Consider the following 21,587-nt stretch of genomic DNA (forward strand, 5'->3'; position numbering starts at 1 on the left):
AATATTCCAAAGAGACCTAGAAGCAGAGAGTTCTTCCTATTACAGCCTGCTTTCCTGCCTCCATTGGCCTTAGGCTGTTTCCCCTAAGGAGGGCTTCATTTTCATCCTCACTCCATGGAGTTTGGGAGACCGGCTCAAAGGCTACTCCCTTCAAAATGGGGATTGGCAACCCAATACCTTCATCACATGATCTAAGGTTACAACACTCACGTGTAGCTACTAGAGATCAGCAACCATTTAGTTAATTATCAACTCAGCAAGAGCTCAGAGTGCTCTCCTTGGCTTTAATATGTTGTTGTTTAGTTGTTTAGTCGTGTCCGACTCTTCGTGACCCCATGGACCAGAACATGCCAGGCACTCCTGTCTTCCACTGCCCCATGGAAAATCCCTGTGTTAAAACTTCTGCAAAATACCTTTAGCCATTTTCCATTTTAAACCTTCATTAATACACATAGATTTTCATTTCTGTGTCCATTAAACTGATTATACTTAACATACCTAGACTCCCTTGTGCCCTTGGCAAGATGTTGGCTGCCCAGAACGGCAGAAGAGAAGGTATGCTTCTAGTCACTGCAAGCCAGAATGGAGAGAGGTGACTTTTGCACACACCCCAGGCCTGCGCCCTTGGCGGGGGCGAACCTATCCAACCTGTAGGTATGCCCCAGCTTAAAAGTGAGCAAGGCAGGAGTGTAACACAGGTGCCAATGTTAAATTAATTATGGCCACCAGAGGGCACGATAGGCCTGCGCTGCGCAGGCATGCCACAGCGTGTTGAACTTCCATCAGAAATCCTAGTGATTGCGGGGCAGAGATTGTGGGCAAGAGTTAATCCGGAGGCCCTGAAGAAGGCAGAGGCACACATCCGCCAGCAACCTGGTGCCCCTCCAGATCTGGACTACAGAGCCAGCATGGCGTAATGGTTAAGGGCGTTGGACTAGGATCTGGGAGGCGAGAGTTCTAATCCACCACTTAGCCATGGAGCCTCCTGGGTGTGGCCTTGTCACTGCACCTCAGCCGAACCTAACTCACAGGGTTGTTGTAAGAGGGGGAAGAACCATGCACATGTCACCTTGAGCTCCTTGGAGAACAAAGTGGGAGATACGATTCTATAAACAAATGAATACTGCCAAGTGCAGAATGAGGAAGGTGGCTGCACTCTCACACATTGTAACTCGCTCTATGTGGGGCTGCCCTTGAGACTGACCCAGAAACTCCAGTGGGTGCAGAATGCCACGGCAAGACTCCTTACGGGGTCCTCTCCACGGGATCACATTCATCCAGTGCTTTTCCAGCTGCACTGGCTCCCGGTGGAGTATAGAGTCAGGTTTAAGGTGCTGGTTTTAACCTTTAAAGCCCTATACGACCTAGGACCCTCATATTACGGGACCGCCTCTCTTGGTATTCCCCACGGAGGAACTTAGGGTCCGCAAATAATATCTTGGAGGTCCTGGGCCACAGGGAGGTTAGACTGGCCTCAACCAGAGCCAGGGCTTTTTCGGCTGTGGCCCCAATCTGGTGGAATGCTCTGTCACAAGAGACTGGGGCCCTGGATGACTTGACATCTTTCCGCAGAGCCTGCAAGACAGAGCTGTTCCACCAGGCCTTTGGCCAAGGCACAGTCTGACCCCCTCCTTCTGTAATCCTCATAGAACTCTAGCCCAATCGTTGCCACTAATTTTATTCTGAATTGATTTTAGAATGTATTTTAATTAATTGTGATTTTATGCAAACTGTGTTATTTTTACTGTTGTTAGCCGCTCTTCAGCTGGGGAGGGCGGGATATAAATAATAATAATAATAATAATAATAATAATAATAATAATAATAATAATAATAATAATAATTTTCTAGATGCTAGAGAGAAAAAATGTACCAAATCAAGGAAGGCTTGCTTTTTTGAAGTGTACTTATCTTTGACTTGCACCATTTTCTAAAAGAAGACTTTTTAAAGCCCCCCAGTACTGCTGAACCTGTGGCATGAGGCTGGATTAATGTATTTTCAGTATCCCTCCTAGAATATTCTTCATGAAATCATTTTTAAAAAGTGTTTTGAGCTGATGTTCAGCCTCTGGAACAGCTTTTTGGGAACCAGACCCGAGACTCTTTTGTCCATACAATCATGTAACTCTGTTCTGGTTTAGTGGCATAGGGTCTGGGGGACCAGGGTTCAAATCTCGCCTCGGCCATGTAGCCCACTTGGTTGACCTTGAGGGCCAGTCACTGTCTTTCATCACAGCGTTGTCGTGAAGATTAATTGAGGGGGGAGAACCATGTCTGCCACCTTGAGCTCCCTGAAGGGAAAAGATAGGGCATATATGTAATAAATAAAAAAATAGGGGAGATGAAGAAACACTCCAACTGGATTTTATGATGGGGGGGGGTGCACTGGATGAATGACAGAACATGGGTTTTGTTTTGTTTTTTGAGAAATTAATGCATCAGGAACCAAATGACCCCCCTTCTACCCCCACAAGAGAGAAAACTTAAATGTCAATGGCTTTGTTAAGCTGACGAATCCGTCTGTGTGAAATAGGTGGAAAACAGGCAAAAACCACCTCTTCCCCCCCCCTCACGGCACCAGAAAGAACACGCTGACAAACTGTAAGGAGAAAGAAATCTGTAATTATACTCATGGTCCCAACAACATTGAACTCTTTACACAATAAATTCAAACTTTCTCTCTCTCTCGAAGTCTTCAACAACAATTTACAGGATAACACTTGGAATTAAAACAACCCTCCACTCCTCTGCTCTCAAGTAGGTTTTTAATTATGACACAATTTCTGTCCCCCCACCCACAGAAAAGCCCCTGACTCAAACCTCTGGCCCAACATTTTGGCCCTGGCAAGAAAACTGTGGCAGATCATTCAAGCTGGCAGCTCCGGCACTCTGCACATGCTTCTGCAACCTCCCCTGCAGGTTGTTCCAGAGATTTTTATTTCAAGTGAAGCTTGGCTGTTTGAATGAAGCGAGGATTCCAGTATGAACTGGGAAATGTAAGCCGTAAAGAACAAACGTTTTGTGGGGAGGAGACTATAAGATACATCCTACATTAGTCTTTCTTAACCTGGTAGCCTCCAGATGTCCTGGACTACAGCTCCCAGGTTCCAAAAGAGAGTCTTGCATTTTGCAAAAATCCTGATTATTTCAAACAGGTGGTTGTTGCTGTTTTTTTAACCACTGGGTTTCCATTCTCTGTGCTAACTTGGAAATAGCTTTGAGAGAATGTGAAACTCTCTGGCTTTTGGCTCAGAGGCTCCTATAGATGATAAAAGAAAGCAAGATATGGACACCTTCCTCTTCTCACACCTCGCTGAGGTGCCTGCGTGTCAGCTGTTTAGTTTCCCACTATGCAACACTGTGGTAAAAGAAATCAGCACCATCAGTGGAACTTCAGCCTGCCTTGCAGCGGATTCTAACTCAGCACATTGCACATGGCCAGAAATATCCAAGTATGGAACACACACGTGGTCCCATCGATTGTTAAGGGCACACACAAACACATGAAAAGCGACATTTCCCTTCCAAACACACGGAACCGGCCAACTGAAGCTGTTCTGCACGTGCAGTGACTTGCCTGGGTGCTCACTCGTCATGCCTTGATTTTTTTAGTACATCTACCTGCAGGAGGAACGCGGGTGGCGCTGTGGGTTAAACCACAGAGCCTAGGGCTTGCCGATCAGAAGGTCGGCGGCTCGAATCCCCGCGATGGGGTGAGCTCCCGTTGCTCGGTCCCTGCTCCTGCCAACCTAGCAGTTTGAAAGCAAACCAGTGCAAGTAGATAAATAGGTACTGCTCCGGCGGGAAGGTAAGTGACGTTTCCGTGTGCTGCTCTGGTTCGCCAGAAGCGGCTTAGTCATGCTGGCCACATGACCCGGAAGCTGTACGCCAGCTCCCTCGGCCAATAAAGCGAGATGAGTGCCGCAACCCCAGAGTCGGTCACGACTGGACCTAATGGTCAGGGGTCCCTTTACCTTTACCTGCAGGAGGCAGGATTCTCACCCTGCCACCCTGCTGAATACTCAACTGGCTAAACAGCTGTGCCTTTTTGAAAGCAGCCTGATCAGCACATGCGTTGACAAGCAAGTGTTAAAATCTCTGTGCTGCCAAGATTTCTGCATGTGCGAAAAAAATGTACACAAGAGCATTCCCACCCTCCAACCAGGGTGGTCAGGAACTCTAATTGCCCTTTGAACTTGCCCCTTGAGGACTTGTTTAGTGGTAGTTGACAGGCAACGGCCACAAATTCCAGTGGTGCCCTGCTCTGGTGACCACCCTAGGCTACTTGGCCTCTGCGGGGGTCTGTTCTACCTGTGCAGAGGGTTGCTAGGCAACCCAGACATAGATGGCCATTGTCTTTCTCTTCCTCTCTCTCTCTCCCCTGAATTGCTACCAACAATACATCCCTTCACCCCAAATCAACCTTCTAAACACATTCCTAACCTGCCTCATTTAACTGTGCATTGGCCCCCAAAGGAGGTACACTACATACCCCTCCCCTCTGGGTCCCCCCCCAGCTATGGGACACACCTTTTAAAGGCACCCTGGGATAAAAGCCCACAAGGCGCTCCATCCACATCACCAATTCCTTTCCTTTTCAGATCCCTTTCGAAATACGGCTCCTCTGCCTGTGTGAACCAACCTGCAAGGCCCTTGTGCAAAGCAGTGAGAACCACAAACTGGGGGTGCCTTTGTTCACTAGTGGGTGGCAGCTCTGAGGGTCCTGAAAGTTTGGGGGTGGTGGGGAAATGCCCCTGACATGGTGAAAGCCGCCTCCCCACCACCACTTGAGCTTGCTTGGCTGACGTGCTTCACACTCGCTCCCATGACACGTGCTCACCTGGGGCAGGCTTCAGTGGCTGATCCATCTAATGGCGCCTCTGGCATCATGACACCCCCCCTGAGCATTCAGGCCTCCCGACTCCTCCTGAGCCCACCTCTTGCAACTGGCTTGCTGACCAGTTCCCCTGACTGCATTCCCACCTGGCCCCAAATTTAACTCTCTCTCTTCTCAAACGCATCCTTTCAGCAACCTCCTCCTGGTCCTCCTCCACTCTCGCTCTCTCTGTCACCAAACATTACAGTTTCCATCCTCTCTTGCATGGATGATGAGCTTTGTTTCTGAAACAAAAACAACCCATTTCCACCCTTCTGAGCATCCACTGAGGGGAGGAGACAGCTGTGCCCCCTCCTCTGGATGACCCACAACCCCCAATTTCCAGCTTTCGCTTCAAAAGGAAGACTAGGTTTGCAGCATTCACAGAACCTGATGGATGAGGTAAAATGTACAGGCAAGGGCCCTCTCTATTTTTCCCTTTTGGAGAAACCAGCCTGGTCCCCAATTCCAGTGTTTTACTTTGCACAGATGGCCTGGGGGGGGGGAATCTCCTTCAACGCCCCTGTGAGCATGCAATATGATGCGTGGCAGAACAAGTTGCCAACAGTGAGACCCTCTGGGGATGGGTCTACTCGGAGTAAAACTTTGTTGTCCACCACTCAGGCATGCCCTGGAATTTGCTTTCTGCACTCTCTCACTCTTGTGTCTCCAACTCAGAACAAAACTGTTTGGATTTCACCAATTTTAATAATAATTTATTATTTATACCCCACCCATCTGGCTGGGTTTCCCCAGACACTCTGGACGGCTCCCAACCAGATTATTATTATTAATAATAATAAAGTAATAAAACATCAGACATTAAAAACTTCCCTAAACAGGGCTGCCATCAGGTGTCTTCTAAAAGTCAGATAGCTGTTTATTTCACTGACATCTGATGGGAGGGCATTCCGCAGGGTGGGTGCCATTACTGAGAAGGAATAGGAAAACAGAAATGATAATAACTACCTCAGGATGTAGGAAACACCAATATGCTTAATTTCTCCAGCCTCAGAATAAAATAAAACCGAAAGGAGCACCTGTGCCACTAAACTCCTGCTGAAGGAAGGGATGGTCTGCAGGTGGGGGAAATTGGGGGGGGGGAATCTGAAGGGTGGCTCTCCTTCATTCAGGTGCAAACTTCCTGCACCTTCAGCATCCCCCCCCCCTGTAGGTTAGAGGTAAGGTCTTTGGAAGGCACCACCGCAGCCCCTCTCTGGCCTAATAGCCGACGCCTGGTCTGGAATTGGCAGTCAAGATGCCCTTGCACTGGTTCCTACAGGTGCGTCCAAGATGGGGCTTCTTGACCTTCTCGACCAGGAAGGGGGCTGGGCTTCTACTATCAAGTGACTTCAAAATACTGGACTAATATCACCTGTGTGCAACCCTCTCATTCCAGTGGAGACTTCTGGAAGTGACCATTGGGATAACCACCACCCACCCTGCTCAGGTGCTAACCTTGCCTCACAACGCCGAATGCTACAGGCCACCCACGACCTCCCTCTCCCTACCTCTTTTGCCCCCCAAAAACTGCAAGCAACTTTTCTTGGCTGGGGGGACAATCTGTGGCACACAGTCTAGATTTCAGCCAGTCGCGCTGAGCTCTTTCCCTGGGGCACAGAGACTGAGGACCTTGCGCCTGGTTGTTTACTGGTGCTTGTACCCTGGGTGACACGAGGTCCTTAGGTGTTCCTCCATGCCAGGTCAGCCAGTTTGTCAAGGCTTCTGGTCATTTCCTGGTGTCTGTTGAGGACCTCTGCTTGTGTGGAAGACAAAGGCAGGAGACCCTCCCAGCTCGCTTCTTTTGGAGACCACACGGCTTCTGGCTCAAAGTCTCCCACTTTGCTCTTACGGAACTGCCAGCCTCCACTGGTGGCCATTTCAGAGACTCCCCTCTGGCGCCGCAACACCCTACAAGCCACCTCTAACCCCCCAATCTGTGCCTGGCAACCAGTGCAAGCTAATAGCCTGCTCCCCAAGTGCATGGTTTATGCACGAGCAACGCAGGCCCCTGATGTGTCCAGCTCGTCCTCCGAAAGACTGATGCGCAAACAGGTTTCATTGCCGGCCGAGGAGAGGAAAGGACGCCGGAGAGACAAGCTGCCATCCAGATCCCTAGAGGGGCCTTTCTCGGGTCGCCCCAAGGCCCCTTTTGCCGGGGGTGCCTGTCCACCCTCCCCAGCCCGCTCCTGGTTTTCGGCACGGCCGCAAGTGTGACCTCTTCCCAGCGTCCTGGGCTCAGACTCCAAGCTGGCCAGGGAGAAGATGGTGATGCTGGTGAGCGTGGAGGCGCTGTGGCCGGGCCCAGAGGTGGTGGTGCTGGTGGCTGCTGCTGTGGCGTCCGTCTCTGCTTCTAGGCTGGGCGAGGTGGTTTTGCTTGACCTCCTCCTCAGGGTTGGAGGGGGTGGGTTCAGCTTGGGGATGAGGGGCTGCAACCTGTCAAACGGAGAAGGGATGGGTGGCTTTGGGTGGCTTTCAAAGGCTTCTCGTGACTTTGCACACTGCCCTGATGTTCGGCAGAGAAGTACCGTATTTTTGGCTCTATAAGACTCACTTTTTCCCTCCTAAAAAGTAAGGGGAAATGTGTGTGCGTCTTATGGAGCGAATGGTTGGCAGAGCTTGGGATGTTTAGCCTGGAGAGGAGGAGACTGGGATACGATAGCTGCCTTTAAATATCAATTAAGGGCTGTCCCACAGAAGATGGAACAAGCTTGTCCCACAGAAGATGGAACAAGCTTGTTTTCTGCTGCTCTGGAGGGACCCAAAACCAGCAGATTCAAATTGCAGGAAAGGAGATTCCAATCCAATATTAGGAAGAACTTTGTGAGGGTAAGAGCCATTCAACAGTAGAATGGACTTCCTCTGAAGGTGACTGGAGGGTTTTAATCAGAAGTTGGATGTTTCTGTGCATTGCAGGGGGTTGGGACTACATGTGAAACTCAAAAAATTAGAATATAGTGGAAAAGTTCCTTTCTTTCACAAATTCAACTTCAAAGGTGAAACTAATATACAGTGGTACCTCAGGTTACATATGTTTCAGGTTACATACGCTTCAGGTTGCAGACTCCGCTAACCCAGAAATATTACCTCGGGTTAAGAACTTTGTTTCAGGATGAGAACAGAAATTGTGCTCCGGCGGCAGCGGGAGGCCCCATTAGCTAAAGTGGTATTTCAGGTTAAGAACGGACCTCCGGAACGAATTAAATACTTAACCTAAGGTACCACTGCATGAGATGGACTCATGACATGCAAAGCGAGATATGTCAAGCCTTGATTTGTTATCATTGTGATGATCATGGTGTACAGCTGATGAAAACCCCAAATTAACTATCTCAGAAAATTAGAATATTCAAGGAAATCAGCAAAACAAGGATTGCAAATCGAGCAAGTTTGGACCTCTGAGAAGTAGAAGCAGATCTCGCTTTGCATGTCATAAGTCGATCTCATATATTAGTTTCACCTTTTAAGTTGAATTACTGAAAGAAATGAGCTTTTCCATGATATTCTAATTTTTCGAGTTTCACTTGTAGATGACCTTGGAGATACCTCCAGTTCTGATTCTATGAGAGCAGACCAATGGGTGTGACAGTGTCATTGGCGCTGGCAGAACAGCTGCAAAACTGCAAAAATCTGCCCACCCCCCTTTCCCACCACACAGTGCTAAGAACCAAGCTGTGTGATTTGCCTTGTGTGGGCCCAGACGTGGGTTGATCATGAGCAACACTACGCCAAGACTTCCCTACCTCTCCTCCTGTGCCGGAGTGCCCAGGTTGCTGCTCTTCTGCCGGCCGGTTCTTCCCAGCACCGCACAGTCTGCGGCCTCAGACCCCTCCACGCTGCGAAGGCCGTCTGGCCCCTCCAGGACTGCCAGGTGCTCCTCTCTCTCTGCCCAGTGGCTCAGCTGGCTTCCCTTCTCCAGGTTGGACAGGTTCAGGTAAGACTCGCAAGTGCTGCCCATCTGTGCCACAGGGCTACCCAGGACGCTGGCTGGTGTCGAGGTGGATGGCAGGTTGATTTCAAGGCTGTAGTGGTTCTTCAAGTTGAGGGAGAGCGACTGAGCCAGCGTCAGATTCTGCAGCGAACGGTCAACTAAAAGCAAGGTGGGGGGGGGGGGCGAATGGTAGATAGGTAACAACACAAGGATGGAGCGTCTGTGCATGTTGTCTGAGACAAAAGGCTTCCCACAGAGGCTCCTGGGAAGCCCCCAAGCTGTGGGTGCAGGCCAATAGCCCTCCCTGGCCCTGTTTTATGCCCCCAGTAGCTGGTATTCGAAGGGACCCAGGTGGCGCTGTGGGTTAAACCACAGAGCCTAGGTCTTGCCGATCAGAAGGTCACCGGTTCGAATCCCCGCGACGGGGTGAGCTCCCATTGCTCAGTCCCTGCTCCTGCCAACCTAGCAGTTCGAAAGCACGTCAAAGTGCAAGTAGATAAATAGGTACCGCTCCGGCGGGAAGGTAAACGGTGTTTCTGTGCACTGCTCTGGTTCGCCAGAAGCAGCTTAGTCATGCTGGCCACATGACCCGGAAGCTGTACGCCAGCTTCCTAGGCCAGTAAAGTGAGATGAGCACCGACGACTGGACCTAATGGTCAGGGGTCCCTTTACCTTTATCTGGTATTCCGTGGCAGACTATCTCTGCGCCTGGAGGCTCCATCTATTCATCAGGATAAAGGTAAAGGGTAAGGGGATCCCTGACCACTAGGTCCAGTCGTAACCGACTCTGGGGTTGTGGCGCTCATCTCGCTTTACTGGCCAAGGGAGCCGGCATACAGCTTCCAGGAACTCCTGCACAACTCACCCCGTAGTGGGGATTCGAACCGCCGACCTTCTGATCAGCAAGTCCTAGGCTCTGTGGTTTAACCCACAGCGCCACCCGCATCCCATCCATCAGGATATAAAGCCATTTATTTGATAGACCTCGCAAAGCCACACCAGCCACTGAGCACACCCGTTGCTCTAATTCTGCACTGCATTGCAGTAGTGCTGTGGCAAATTCAGAAGCTCGGGGTCCCGTCATGGCAGTCGCAGCCATGCCCTGCACAGCCACCATCTCTCTTAGACTATACAACTTTCTAAGGTTGTACAACAATTTTATAGTAATTATACAATGGCAATAATTGGGTACCTTCTGGTGTTTCATGCAAACTTACTTTACAAACCGTTTTAATTTTACTGAGCCTAACCTACCTGGCAGGGTTGTTAGGAGGATAATGCAGAGAGAGGGAGGATCAAGTACATCACTGGGCACCAGAGAGAGGCCCTTGAGTGACCCTCCATGGAGACACGCCCCCTCCAGACTAGTCCGGTCACTCACCTGGATGTCGTAGATGCACCTTGATCTCTAGTTCCTTGAGCTGCCTCACTAGCAAGGAGACGTGCTGGAGGAGGTCGCGGTTGGTCATCAGGAGCTGCCGGACACGGACCTGAGCTTCAACCCGGGCTGTGGTTTCGGCTGACAGCTGGTCTTTCAGTAGCTGCACCTGCCGGGAGGTGGGGTGGGGACACGATGAGAGGGTCTCATGAGCTGAGAGGGCTGAGTGAAGCCACCAGGGGCCCTGCTGGATCAGGCCAATGCATCCCTTGAGCCCGACTCTCTGCTTCTAATGGTGGTCAGCTAGAGGTGACATTGGGCAACCCATACGCAGGCAGACGACAGCCATTCTCTGCTGCTTTTGCCTCCAGTTCAGAGAAACTCTGAACACAGAGTTTCCAACTAGGCATTGTGACAGCTATCAACAAAGTTCTCCTCCACAGTGGATTTGTCAGAGGCGCGTTGGTTTTGGTTTCCTTCCCTTTCGAGCCATCTAAAATATTTATCCCCTTTAGCATATTATAAATATATGCATATATGCATACACACACACACACACACACACACACACACACACAAGCACTTACATGCTGTTGCAAGCTTCTAAAACCCATTCTTCTGCACTGCTTTTATTCCACTGAGAGTTTAATTACTTTTTAACTATTTGCATTTTGCATGATTTTAGCTTTTTACCTGAATTGTTTTAATTTGTGAGTCACCTGGCGAAAAGCCAGGATGTAAAACAACAACAACATCCTATATGGGGCAATTTAGGGCAAGTTAGTGGCTCTCTCTCTCTCACACACACACACACACACACATACCCCACAGTAATGCAGAAGAGGATTGGGGAATGAGGTGGGTGGTGACCTGCTGAAAACTGCGTCAAAGAAAGTGCAGTCAGGTGGTTGCCAGACAGGTAGGGGCATAGTTACCTGAGCTGCAGCCACCTGCGTCTGCTGCTGCTGCTGGAGGAGCTGGTGCTGGAGGAGCTGGAGGCAGTGCTGGGAGGCCAGTGGGGTCACTGAGGCGGAGGAGCTGGGGCTTGCAGGGCTGCCCAGCGGCTGTGCGGTGGAAGGGCGGAGCGACCCGGTCTCATTTTCCTGGAATCCAGCATGCGGCGAAAAGGAGGGGACAATCAGGAACCCCCTCCACACCTTCCCTTCTACAACACATATTCGTGCCACACAAAGAGAACCGCTGGCTGCCCAAGCGATTTGCAGCTCCTCCACATATTTCTTGCAGAATGTCACGACGCGAAGCCTTTTTAAAAATACTTTGCTCTCTCTCCCTGGAGTAGTTCTGCTGATTATTGTGAACGGTTGTCAAAAGATTAGATAAAAAGTGCTGAACAAAAGGAAGAGGAGTGTACTCAAGTGTAGGACGAGCTCCTGACAACCAGCACTCCTGTTTCGGTAGTAGCCATTACCCGAGACAACAAATTATCCCTGATTTTTGTGAATTTATGCAATTATTGTTTGCACAAAACAGATTGTTTATTTATGTAGCTTGTATACAGCCCTTCTTCCAAGGATCTCAGGACAGCTCGCAGCAAAAAAATCACAAGATTAAAAATATGAAATACATAATAGGAATAAGAACGAAACAGACCAATAACCCCACCCCCTCCCCCACTTAAAAGGACATGGAATGTTAACCAGCCCAAGGCCTGGTTGAAGAGGGAAGAAGAGTTTGGACTTGATATCCCGCTTTATCACTACCCGAAGGAGTCTCAAAGCAGCTAACATTCTCCTTTTCCCTTCCTCCCCCACAACAAACACTCTGTGAGGTGGGTGGGGCTGAGAGACTTCAGAGAAGTGTGACTGGCCCAAGGTCACCCAGCAGCTGCATGTGGAGGAGCGGAGACGCGAACCCAGTTCCCCAGATTACGAGACTACCGCTCTGAACCACTACACCACACTGGCTCTCAAGGGACATTTCACCTGATGCCTAAAGGTCTATAATGAAGGCACCCTAGGGAGAGCATTCCACAAATGGGGAACCCCTTGCTGACAATAAGAACATAATGTGCTTATTGTTACAGTTTGAACTTCTATGAACAAATGAAAAAAACAAAACCCCACCTTGTATAGATTTTAAAAATAAAATCCCATCTCTTCTCTAGGTTTGGCCCCTAGCCCCAAATGTTTGTAGAGGTGGAGGGCAGGAGTGGTGCCCCCACGTCTGGCTTCTGTCTCACTGAGAAAGTGTGGGCTAGGGGCTAATCATCTTGACTTCACAGACACCTTAAATCAGTGCTCCCCAAACATTTTGGGACCACCCCTCCCTTGGTTCCATAAACTCATCCTTAGTACACCCAGTGCTGTAGCTAAGAGGGGGAAAGGCTAGATGGGTTTTTGCCCCAGGTGAAGCCCCCAGAGGGGTGCCACTGAAGCTCCCAGCCTGGGTATGTGTGTACGCAAATGTGTGTGTATGCCAAACGGGGGTCTTTGACCTGGGTGAAATAAAGCCTAGTTTCACCCCTGCCATGACTGCATTACCCTACAAATAGCATTATTCAGAGTAGCAGTTTGCACGGCCCACTAAGGACGACAGCAACACTATAAAACTCATAACAGTAGCAATTGCACATTTATCCAAAATCCAGCTGAACCTATTTACAGTGGTACCTCTAGCTGCGGACACAAACCGTTCCGGGGTGCCGTTCGCACCCCAAAAAGTCCGCAACTAGAGCGGCACTTCTGCACAAGTGCGGAGTGATACAGCACTTCTGCACATGTGCGAAGCGTGCAGAATGCTTCTGTGCATGCGTAAAGAGCGCAGAACACTTCTGTGCTTGCGCAGTTTCTTCAGTAGTCTAATCTCAAAGTCTCTTAAGCTTAAACCAATCTTATTCTCTATAAGATTGAATATCAGTATACGTATCAATACTTTGAGATTAGACCACTGAAGAAGCCCGGAAAACTACCTTGGGAGTGTGCTACCTGCAAGCCCCAGTTAAAGGGCCCCATCGGGAGTGAACAGTGGCCTTTGATTACTTGGACTGCCAGGGCGAAACAGGTGCAAAATGCCAGGACCCTCTCTCTACAACTCTACTAGCATCTCTCGGTATTGTGAATATCACCAAACTTACCTTTTGTTGATATCTTCATGAACTTATCTAAAAGACTGAGTTAAGCATTTGAAAAATCTATTGAAACCAGACATTATAGGCTGGGTAGTTCGCAAGTCTTTGTGGCTGTGTTTAATGTTTTGTATGAAGGTTGATAAAGTACCGTATTTTTCACTCTATAAGACGCACCTAGTTTTTAGAGGAGGAAAACAAGAAACAAGAAAGCAACGCAAAGCCTCCTAAGCGAAGAAGGAGGCGTGCTCCCTCTTTGTTCAAGAGGCTTTGTGTGGCTATCCCTGAAGCCAGGAGAGCAAGAGGGATCTTCTTGCTTCAGCGAGAGCTGCGCAGCCTGCATTCGCCCCATAAGATGCACACACATTTCCCTTTACTTTTTAGGAGGAGAAAAGTGCATCTTATAGAGCGAAAAATACGGTATGTGTAATTATTCTGTGTATATTAATTGCCAACCTGTTGCATGAGTTGCACTACTTGCACCAGCAGCACAGGTCGCATTTTTCTAGCATAAAGTGGAGCATGGCCAGCTTGGTCCAGCCACTCTTTCTCAGCCTAATCTACTTTGAGGGTGGCTGAGATGGCAGAACACAGTTGCAAAGTGGAGGTACCTGTTCATGCTCTTCTGTGCCTCATTGGATGGAGAAAAAACATTGCACTGGGCTCTTACCTGGCTGCTCCTGTCCTTCAGGATTATCCCAGATTGTGGGACCCCTAGGTTGGGTGCGGCCAAGCGCAGCTCGCAGCTTCCAAAGTCAGGTGCAAATGCCCCCTCTGGGCCATTTTCTTCGTCAGCCATTGCTGCCCCAGCCAGCTGGAAACCTTGGAAGTGCCACAACAACAGAGAGCGGAGGGGGGTCACTCTCCCAAGGGCGAGAGAGCCCATCTTGCAGGGGGGGCTGCATTGCAACCTGGGAGAGCGTTGCCTTGAAGGTGGCCCCCGATTTCAACTTCATGCAGGAACTCCTTTATCAACTCAGCCAAGAGTTGGCAACATGGTGCTTCCCGCTTCCAGGCACATTTAGACAGGTGTTGACCTTACTGGAGCTTCTGTGTTGCAAGGAGAACGTCAGCAATGTCTAGGCAACACGATGACCATGTACATACGTGATAGACAATCTTTACAGAATTCCTTCAAACCATAAGAAGTAGTCAATGTGTGTAAATGAAAATATCAAATGCTGTGGAACAGTGCTCATGTAATAATGTAGTCAATAATGTGACTACATTATTACATGAGCACTGTTCCACAGCATTTACATACATTCATTCGAAATAAGATGGGTTTATGAAGCAATTCTATATCCACTCACCACACTGACGAAGAATTCTACGAAACAGTAGTCAATATCCGGAATCACTGTTCAGTGTTGGACATCATATTTGCTGAATACACAAAGCTTCACAGCTTGTCTTTCATCGTACAAAGTCTGGTACCTCGATTCATTTAAAGATTTTTCAGAGACTTTGAGACTAAAGATTTCATTTTGTACTTCTTATGGTTTGAAGGAATTCTATAAAGATTGTCTATTGTGTATGTACATGGTCATCGTGTTGCCTAGACATTGCTGACTCTTACTGGGGATTCAGCACCAAATGAAGGCTTTCTGTCAATTCAGACAAAACTTCCCACAGGGCTGAGCCCAGCCACGTCCAGCAGAAACTTGATAAAACAACAGAACTGTACTATATCAGAATTGATATCATTCCCCCCCCCGGCCCACATTTGTTTTTATTTTCATTTCCTAATGCATGGAAAGCAATAGCAACGGTGAGAGAAATGATCCCAAGGAAGAAAGTGGGGAGGGGGAGGAAAGAAAGGACGGAAACGAGGAGGGAGTTGGTAGCATTCCAAAAACAGCACTGCTTATTATCCAATAATGTTTTCCCAGAGAACTCCACTGAGAAGAGGGCAGCTGCCAATGAGGTCCCTTTTATTTTTAGTACATTTGATAAATGGATGCCAAGCATAATTTACAAAGTTGTCCTTCATTTTTGGGTGGTGTAAGGTTCAGGGACACGGGTGGCTCTGTGGGTTAAACCACAGAGCCTAGGACTTGCCAGTCAGAAGGTCGGTGGTTCGAATCCTGTGACTGGGTGAGCTCCCATTGCTCAGTCCCTGCTCCTGCCAACCTAGCAGTTTGAAAGCACATCAAAGTGCAAGTAGATAAATAGGTAGTGCTCTGGCGGGAAGGTAAACGGCGTTTCGGTGCACTGTTCTGGTTCGCCATAAGCGGCTTTGTCATGCTGGCCACATGACCCGGAAGCTGTACACCGGCTCCCTCGGCCGATAAAGCGAGATGAGCAGCGCAACCCCAGAGTCGGCCACGACTGGACCCAATGGTCAGGGGTCCCTTTACCTTTACCCTTTTAAGGTTCAGGTATATTTTCTTATCTTTTCCCATTAATGCAATGGTCCAGGTCTTGAAGTACCAATATTCTTGCAAGTTTCCTGGAGCTGACAACGTCCGTATCATTTATTGTATGTTCCTGTTCTACGTGCGGTTATTTAAAAAACAACAACAAGAAGAAGAAGAACCACCTCTTGTACATAGCTTTGGATTTTTTAAAAACACGATTAGATTAATGTGTTAGATGGTCAGGATGGACATGAGAGACCAGGGTCCAAATCTCTCTTCCCCCCACCCACCCCCAATGGCCAAGAAGTTCACTCAGTGTGACCTTGGGGGCCAACGACTGACTCTCAGCCTAAACTACCTTGCAGGGGTGTTCTGAGGATCTGAATGAGGAGTGGGGAGAACAATGTACTTTGCCACCTTCAGCTCCTTGAGAAAAAGGTGGGACATCAATGCAAGAAAGAAGGCGCTTTGAGGATTTGCAACTAAATGCCAGGAAGAACTCTCTGACAGTAAGAACAATTTGACAGTGAAATGGTCTCCCTCAAGAGGAGCTGGGCTCTCGAAGCAGAGGCTGGATGGCCATCGGTCATGGGTGCTTTGGCTGAGATTCCTGCATTGGGGGCCGGTTTTGGACTGGATGATCCTTAATGATAATAATAATAATAATAAATTTTATTTACACCCGCCCTCCTCAGCCAAGACTGGGCTCAGGGCGGCTAACACCAGGTATAAAAACAACTGATTAAAATACAACTTAAAAGCAAGATTAAGTACAACATTAAAATGCAGCCTCATTTCAGTAGAAACTCAAGTCAAAAACTTTTTGGGAGATGAAAACGTCAAGTCTTCACCAAGGCCAACTATCCAGACTGGTCCTACATGGGCCAGAAAAAAGCCAGGGAAGTCCCCAAATAGGAGTTCCATCAGAGGAGGAGAAACAAAAAAGGAAAGAGGGGAAGGGGATCAAGTTGATTCCAAGCCGAAGGCCAGGTGGAACAACTCTGTCTTAAAGGCTCTGCTGAAAGAAATCAGATCCTGCAGGGCCCTGGTCTCATGAGGCAGAGCGTTCCACCAGGCTGGGGCCAGTGTTGAAAAGGCCCTGGCTCTGGTTGAAGCCAATCTAACTTCCTTAGGGCCCGGGACCACTAGGGTGTTGTTATTTATGGACCTTGAGGCTCTCCGTGGGGCATACCGGGAGAGGCGGTCCCATAGGTACGAGGGTCCTAGGCCGTGAAGGGCTTTAAAGGTCAAAACCAGCACCTTAAATCTGATCCTGTACTCCACCGGGAGCCAGTGCATCCTTTCCAATACTACAGTTCTATGATTCCATGCTCCCTAACATCTAGCCGTATATAAAATTTATGGAATAAGAAAGAAGTAATAGTTATTTAAATAAACAAGCAAACACCAATTTGCTGGGGTGGAGGAATCCATCCTCTCATCTTCTTGTGGATGCCTCCTGACGCTTCAAAAACCAGTCAGTGTTTATCCTCCTCCTTCTGGGGAGAAAGGCTACCACCAGGCAGGTATTTTAAATTTAAATATTAAGAAACCAAGCCCCAACCCCGGACCCTTTTGAAATGCCCACGCAGATCTGACCCAGACCCCTCACCTTCCACCTGGGGGTCATCCGCGGAGTTGTTGCTGGCTCCATCCGCCTGGCCATCAGCGTTCTGCAGGGCATGTTGGAGGCTCAGCTTGTGACAGACCTCGAAGGCCTGGCCCACTGTCCGAACCACCCGCATGGCCTGCGTCTGTGGGGAGAGAGAAGGCCCACCTTAGCACGAGGAGAGACGGGGGGAGTTAAAGGCAGCAGCAGTGGTGGGGAAGGAGGAGGTCCCATCGCAAAGGGCCCCCCGCCCAAGCCAGCCCACCTTCTTCTTGGATTTGAAGACGTTGCACCGGAAAGAGTTGTTTGCGCCGTCCCTGGCGATGTAGCTGAATATCTTCAGGTCCTGGGAATCATGAGAGACGTAGAAGATCCTGAGGAGAGGAGAGGAGAGAGGAGGTCCGCAAAGTGAACCAGGAGGAAAAGGCGTCTCCAAAGTCCTGGGCACAGGGGAATGGTAACAGCATAGCTTGGGAGTTGCCTTAAGGTAAAGGGACCCCTGACCATTAGATCCAGTCGTGGCCGACTCTGGGGTTGCGGCGCTCATCTCACTTTACTGGCCGAGGGAGCCAGCGTACAGCTTCCAGGTCATGTGGCCAGCATGACTAAGCCGCTTCTGGCGAACCAGAGCAGCACACAGAAACGCCGTTTACCTTCCCGCTGGAGCGGTACCTATTGATCTACTTGCACTTTGACGTGCTTTCAAACTGCTAGGTTGGCAGGAGCAGGGACCGAGCTACGGGAGCTCACCCCGTCGCGGGGATTCGAACCGCCGACCTTTTGATCGGCAAGCCCAAGGATCTGGGTTTAACCCACAGCGCCACTTGCGTCCCAAGGGAGTTGCCTTGCACTGTGCCAAACCCTTCCCTTGTTTCCCAGGAATGCTGGGCAGATTGTCCTTCAGATTTGCTCCAGTGAGGTGGAAGCAATTACCAGCTTAGGGGATTGAGCCACCTGGACCAAATTAGCAGCATAGCCAATCGGGTAGTGCAGAGGACAGCTGTCAGGGACTGCCTGGGTGGGTCAGCAGGGGAACCCCAGGAATTTGCACCAGCACAGACAGAGACACCAGCTGGCACTGCAGAGACCAACTGGAACAGAGGCCGGGTTGGCACTCCCTACTGAGGACAGCAGGACCAATATACGCCCAATGGGCAGTGGGGCAACTGAAGGGAGCTGAGCCACTAGTGGCCACCTTTTAGCCCACCAAAGGGCCAGGGGTCAATCTGGCTCCATGTCATCTCTGGGCAATGTGGAATAATAGGGCAGCTTTGCATATATGTTGTGTTTTTATTTATCACAGTTATTAAGGCACATGGCCACTCACTGCCACCAGTATATATGAAAGTCTGGTTCCTTTAAGAATACACAGAACCATTCCCAAAAACAATGGAACTCACAGGTGGATAACACCATTTATTTTTATAAATCTTATTTGTTTGCAAAGGGAATATTTGAATGACTTGATGCTATATTACACCTTTGGAGCCGCTCTGGATCCTTGCATGCAAGTAGGGAGAATCCGCAGCAACGTACCTGTAAACCGGGTCGTGCATGACCACCATCTTGCCCTCATCCCAGGCCCACTCCTTTCTCTGCAGACAGGAACAAATAATTAGTATAGCCCTCTCCTCCTCCATGAATTTGCCTAGCGCCCTTTTAATGCAATCTAAGTCGGTGGCCATCTCTGCCTCCTGTGGACATGAGTTCCGCAGTCTAACTGTGTACTTTATTTCGTCTGTCCTGAATCTCCCAGCACTCAGCATCACTGGAGGACCCCATTAGTTTCTAGAATTAGTAGAGAGGGAAATGAAAGGTCCATCTACTTCTTCAACCTCATGCATGATTTCCTTTATTTATTTATTTGAAAAGTTTTTATTATTAAAATAATTCAGCATTAATACACACATATTGCGATTATACAAGCATACAAAAATACATTTCATACAATCCTTTAAAATGTTCAAACATACCTACACTCAATCCCACAGATCATTCCTTTCCCCATCACCATCCACCCCTTACCCCACCTTTGTGTCAGACTTCCACAAGTTGCAATTTCCTTCCACTTCTATTACTTTCTTTCACACACCTTTAACCTAATTTCATACTTCTTTTTCTATTACACATTGTTACCCATCTTATTTAGTATTTCAGTATTTAAAACGGAACTTGTTTATTCTAATAGGAGTTCTGATTTTTCAATATGGTTTTGCAAGTATCCTTTAAACACCTTCCAGTCCGTCTATCTTCTCTTTTGAGATCCTTCCAATTTCTCCCATTGTTTTGGATATATTGTAATACTCCAATAATTTGGCAAGCCACTCTGTTTTTGCCGGTATAATACCACTTTCCCAATTTTTCGCAATCAATGATTTCCAACACTTTCACATTCTCCCCTCCCCTTCTTTCCAAACCAATAAGTCTCAAATGTTGCTAAGGGAGTTTGCCCTCCACCCCCTTGATCATTTTTTGCAGGTTGAGAGGGTGGGGGCCCTTTCTCTGCCCCCTCCCAGCTCTCCAGCATGACTCGTCTAGGCCCCACTCCTCACCTTCTGCTTCTTGCGCAAGATCACTTTCACTCCATCCACCGAGATGATGATGTTAACCTTCTTCTTTTTGATGTTCTTGGCCTTAAATTCATACTGTGGGAAGGAAGAGGGCGGAGAGATGAATTAGGGCGGCCAGTTGCCGTCCAGCTTGGCCCCAAGGCTTAGAACACCACACCTTTGCAGTGGGTGGGGGGAAAGGTCATGAAAGCAGCCCTGTCACATGGCGAGTGGATAAAAATACCTATCCAATTTCCACCTCTAGATTTCATGCTGGTCAATTTGTAAATGCAACCGTTTGCACCCAAAGCCTCCTGCTGCGTTGCCCAATTTTTGTTATTTGCAGACTGCAAAGCCCCCCCCCCTCAACTGTATGTGCTGGGCTTTTTTTTATCTCAGCTCAGGAGGGAGGGAGGCAACTCAGGCCTGCAGTGGGAATGTTCAAAGACCCCTCGCGGGGGGGGGGGGGGCCTGTCAGACTGAAATGGCCCCAGATGTGGCTGCACCACTTAAATATTCATTAAAGCGGGTTTTGAACAAAGCAGCAGAACGGAGCATTTTGTGTGTGTGTTGTAGCAAAGAAAACAGCCCTCCCCAAACCCCAAATAAAATCATTTGGAGAGAAAGTCAGACGAATGATGATGATAATAATAATTTATTATTTATACCCTGCCCATCTGGCTGGGTTTCTCCAGCCACTCTGGGTAGCTGGGTAGCTACAAAATATTAAAAATACAATAAAAATCAGACATTAAAAACAGGGCTGCCTTCAGATGTCTTCTGAAAGTCAGATAGCTGCTTATTTCCTTGACATCTGATGGGAGGGCGTTCCACAGGGTGGCGCCACTACCAAGAAGGCCCTCTGATTTCATCTTTTTGATTTGAAGGGCACCGTCTTGGAATGCAAGTTGTGCTTACTCAATGGGGTGCAGATGTGTGAACTCTGCACATCCTCAGAGGCGCCTGCATTTGCTTCATGCACTCAGAGGCAAGGGCCCCAAGGTCAGTCTCAGCTGTGTTTTAAGCCTTCCTTGCTTGACCTCCCAACAGTAGCCTTTCTCCACCCTGCCCTGAACTTTGCTCTCCACCTACTCAGTCAGAAGGATGGATTAGCCTAGCCTCCCACCACCCACAACCCTGAGTCCAGGGTTGAAGGCAGCAAGCAGGCAAGAACAGCCCCTGCCCCAGGCAACCACTTGGTCCCCGTTAAGCTGTGACCTCTTGATCAATCCATGAATTATTACACAGGGCAAGCTGTTTAGAAAGCTAAATTTAGCCACAAAGTGTGAACACACAGAGAGAGGGAGGAAGGGGGAGGAAAGGAAGGAAGGAAGGAAGGAAGGAAGGAAGGAAGGAAGGAAGGCCAGCTGTGTTCTTGTTTACACAAAAAAGAGGGACAGGGTATGATCCCTGCTGAAAGGACAGCAGCCGCTCTGCCAAAGCTCAGAAGCATTGTCACCGCAACCTCTGCCTGTGGCTAAGAGCATGGATTCTCTCTCCCCTAACACACACACATACCGGATATGCACCTGTGGAACCAAAATCTGCCCTTTGCCCAAGGACAGAGCCAGGTGCTGCCTGTTCCTTCGAACACACCCTTTCCCCCAGCCAGGAGACCTTCTAGCAGTTTCAGACTACAACTCCCATCAGCCCTGGGCAAAGGCCCTCCTAAGAAATCTGTTTCCACTTTTGAACTGCTGGGGCTTTAGAGGCCCAGGCGTGGGCTGCTACAGCCCCATACCCCAGTAGGGCAGTGCAGCTGCGTGGAGAGCTCTTTCTGCTTCCTCAGGATGGCAGAG

The 21,587-nt window shown here is 48.9% G+C and overlaps 1 protein-coding gene and 1 long non-coding RNA gene across 4 annotated transcripts in view; one reads left to right on the forward strand and one right to left on the reverse strand.

Annotated features, from left to right (window-relative positions):
* Positions 1 to 21,587, forward strand: part of LOC308579117 — a 522,075-nt gene that overhangs the window by 31,395 nt on the left and 469,093 nt on the right. The window lies entirely within an intron of this gene.
* The window catches only part of LOC308579017 (carboxyl-terminal PDZ ligand of neuronal nitric oxide synthase protein-like), a 49,587-nt gene continuing 30,602 nt past the window's right edge, over positions 2,603 to 21,587 (reverse strand). For all 3 annotated transcript variants that reach the window (XM_081179755.1, XM_081179756.1, XM_081179757.1), the window contains 9 exons: positions 19,792 to 19,884; positions 18,776 to 18,834; positions 17,505 to 17,613; positions 17,243 to 17,384; positions 13,941 to 14,092; positions 11,121 to 11,288; positions 10,189 to 10,354; positions 8,620 to 8,965; positions 2,603 to 7,312 (listed from right to left, as the gene is read on the reverse strand). In XM_081179755.1, the coding sequence (XP_081035881.1) occupies positions 6,865 to 7,312; positions 8,620 to 8,965; positions 10,189 to 10,354; positions 11,121 to 11,288; positions 13,941 to 14,092; positions 17,243 to 17,384; positions 17,505 to 17,613; positions 18,776 to 18,834; positions 19,792 to 19,884 (1,683 nt within the window). In that variant the 3' untranslated portion in view covers positions 2,603 to 6,864. The remainder of the gene's footprint in view (positions 7,313 to 8,619; positions 8,966 to 10,188; positions 10,355 to 11,120; positions 11,289 to 13,940; positions 14,093 to 17,242; positions 17,385 to 17,504; positions 17,614 to 18,775; positions 18,835 to 19,791; positions 19,885 to 21,587) is intronic.

Source organism: Podarcis bocagei (genome assembly GCF_964188305.1).
Source record: "Podarcis bocagei genome assembly, chromosome: Z".
NCBI classification, from domain to species: Eukaryota; Metazoa; Chordata; class Lepidosauria; order Squamata; family Lacertidae; genus Podarcis; species Podarcis bocagei.